Source organism: Arachis ipaensis, chromosome B07 (genome assembly GCF_000816755.2).
Source record: "Arachis ipaensis cultivar K30076 chromosome B07, Araip1.1, whole genome shotgun sequence".
Classification (NCBI taxonomy): domain Eukaryota; kingdom Viridiplantae; phylum Streptophyta; class Magnoliopsida; order Fabales; family Fabaceae; genus Arachis; species Arachis ipaensis.
This window is the reverse complement of record NC_029791.2, coordinates 45,446,705-45,450,015: the sequence shown is the minus strand read 5'-3', so window position 1 is coordinate 45,450,015 and position 3,311 is coordinate 45,446,705. Positions and strand designations below refer to the sequence as shown.

At 29.7% G+C, this 3,311-nt stretch overlaps 1 protein-coding gene across 1 annotated transcript; it reads right to left on the bottom strand.

Moving 5' to 3' along the window:
• Positions 894–2,940, bottom strand: LOC107608103 (blue copper protein). The gene is made up of 2 exons (XM_016309994.2): positions 2,671–2,940; positions 894–1,556 (listed from the first exon to the last, which is right to left on the bottom strand). Exons 1-2 carry the CDS (start codon positions 2,840–2,842, stop codon positions 1,096–1,098), a joined length of 633 nt encoding a protein of 210 aa, XP_016165480.1. The 5' UTR covers positions 2,843–2,940; the 3' UTR covers positions 894–1,095.

Below are 3,311 nucleotides of genomic sequence, written 5' to 3'. Positions count from 1 at the left end.
ATGAATACAAAACTTATAGTAATTTTGAAGGTAAATTCTATCAAACCATCTTTAAAATAACATTTAATTTATTCTTTATGACGTGTCAACATCTAATTAGAAGATACTTTAATCTAATTACTAACTAGACTTAAGTGACTTACCCATAATAGGACTAACTTATAATTAAGTTATTATTCATAATGGGTCATTATATAATTTTTTAAAATATTAATAAACAAATTTAATTTTTTTTTCAAATCATTCTTTTTTAAAAAAACACTTCCGAGTCCCATTACTTGAAATAGATTATCACTCCTCAATATAATCGCTCACTACCTCACCGTGATAATAGTTAATTGCTTTAAATATTACTTTATCTATTCTTTTACTTTTCAAGATATTTTTATCAAATTATAAACTCTGCGAACTTTCAAATTTTTAAATAAATCTAACTATTCATCCTAAAATTTTAATCTTAATTACTAGATGAAATCAATATAAAAAATAATATAACATTATTAAAAGAGATAATAGAAAATTGAATAAAAATAAAAGTTTTATGAATTCACCTCTATCAAAATATGTTTAAATTAGTTACTTGTGTAGTGAAATTTTGGGTACAATTTTAAAAAAGCGTCACCATGATGAAAAAATAGGAACGAATAAAAATCATTACATAGAGAAAGTTAACTAGGGTACCTGATTTGGAAAAAAAATTTTATTTTTTTCTTTTTTTCTTAGAGAATAATTTGAAAAAAATAGAATTTAATTATTAATATTTTAAAAAATTATATAATTATTTGTTTTAAATAATAACTTAATTACAAAATAATTTTATTATAGTTAAGATATTTATTCTAATTAACACATCATATATATAAAAAATAAATTATATGTTATTTTAAAAAGAGACCAAAAAATATTTGTTTCTAACATTTCTCAACATTATAACTAATGCTATAAGACACATCCACAAGGGTACATATTGATCAGTAATCACATCAAAATCTGAGTCTGAATAAAAGTAGACAACGAAACAAATTTAAAATAACAAAGAAAACGAAAAAGAAACCAATAGCATTGCCTCAATCCTGACCAATCCTATAATCAAACTCATACCATAGGCAGCATAATATAGTAGGAGATCCAAGAAACAATCAACACTAGTGCAAAAGTCGGTGAGAATAAACTAGGAGCCATTGAACTATCCCCTTTTGAATTGTCGGATTTGGTTGGTGTGGTGGTTGTGCTTCTTGTCGGAGCAGTTCCGGGGGTGGTAGATGCCTTAGGTGTGCCTTTGGTATCAGAAGATGAATCCTTTGCCTTTGATGGCGCTGGGGCTGGAGCCGGTGTCGGAGAGGCAGCCTTTTTAGCTGCCTTCACCGTGACAGCAAGTTGCATACCGCCCATGCAGTGCGCCGGCGCAGCGCATATGAAGTAATGTGTGCCGGCAGTCTTGAGAATAATTGTGGTGGTACCACTGCTGTCTGTAGTAAGTGAATTGCCTGTTGTGCAGCTTTTGTAGTCATTTTCTTTAACTTCGTCTACTGTGTGCCCAGCTCCATAGTTGAAGACTGTGGCACATCAAATAAAGAGAAATATTAAAAGACAAACACTTATTTTTAGTCAATAATATTTTGAGTTAACATTTTGTTTTTAAAAAATTTAATGACGAGTATTTTTATTAAAATTTGATCGATTAGTAAAAAAAAAAAAGTGAATAATCTTATATCATTAAAAATACTAATAATAATTAATTAATAACTATAAATCATAAAACTTTTTAATTATTAACTCCCTAGTACTCCTCTTTTATTTTATAGTACTAGAATCTAGCATCTCAAATTTAGAATTTAAAATTTAATATAAAAACATCTTTATTACTTAAATGCTGTAAAAGAAAAAAAAATTTCGTTGATATGCGAGCTGTTTGTGTTTTGCAATGTGAACTTTAATTTGGAGAGGTTAACATTTACTGTCAACAAAGTGATAGAGTAATAGACAGAAAATAAGTATACGAATGATTTTTGTAATCATGCATATCGGCCTTGCCAACGTCCAAATTTTATCTTCCAATTGCAATTTCCCTTTCCGATCCTAAAACACGTGAAAACCACTTGTGCTTGTGCATTACCTAGATCTAGAAAAAGGATCCACCATCTTGGCTTTTATATCACTTATTAGATGGAGCGCTAATATTATATAAAAAATAATTATAATTATTAATTACGATGCAATTTTTTATTCAAATTCACTTGTGTATTATCAAAATCGATTTGACTTCTACCTCATTTGAGTCTTTTAGAACAAAATAAAGTGAATGCTGACATAGTGAAAAATAGCTAACTTTAATATCTAAACAAGTAAATGATCTTGGAAAACTTCGAATGAATTATGAAAAAATTTCCTAAGTATGCACTATAGAACAAACATATTTTGGTTAAAGGTTCGACATAATGGTATTTTTCATAATTTAATATTAGAAAAAATTCAAAGAGCAGTATTTTTATACCAATTTTAGCCGTCATTTGGCTAATACAGAAAAGAAAGCGTGTATACACGCCAGTGCATTTGGACTTTTTTTTTTTTGACATATATATAAAAATATTTTTACTTAGTCGAAAATAATAAAATTTGTTGCGACCCTCTGACACTAATGTACATGAAACCAAAAGGATCTCAACTCACCAAGTTTATCACCAACATGAAAGGTCTTGTCACTAGCCCAAGTACTATAATCAGCTCCGATTGCCCAACCTATGGACTCTCCAACGGTGTATACTTTTGCCAATGTAGGGAGAACCGTGTTCATAGCTTGAAATAGAGTTAGATACAAAACAACAACAATTGACGATTCCATTTTGAATGAAAAAACAAATGTTGGAGAAAAGGGAAACAGTGTTATAAATAAAGGAAACTACAGAGGAGGCTCTGATCGAGGAAGATGATGTGAAATGAATTTGGTTTATATAATAATATTCATCTTTTGCATATTTGCATGAAATGGGTTGGAGTTGGTGGGTCGGAATGTTAAGCCCGGTTGGACTGAGTTTCCATGATGGTGACTTGAGTTAAACATCAAACCTAATGCATGGTTAGAAAAAAGTGGGATCATCTTTTCTTACCAATTTCCTATGATACCAAAGAGTGGTTGCATAGAATTATTCTTCTGTGTTGGTTAAGACACTGACATCAACGTTTCTTCCAAAATCTAAAGTTTTTAATCGGTTTTGTACAAAATCATTTTAAGGAAAAGCTCTTTTTGTTTTTTTTTTTTTTTCCTTCTTTTTTTTGGGAGGGGAAGGGGGTTTCTTTGGGGGAGGGGGGTA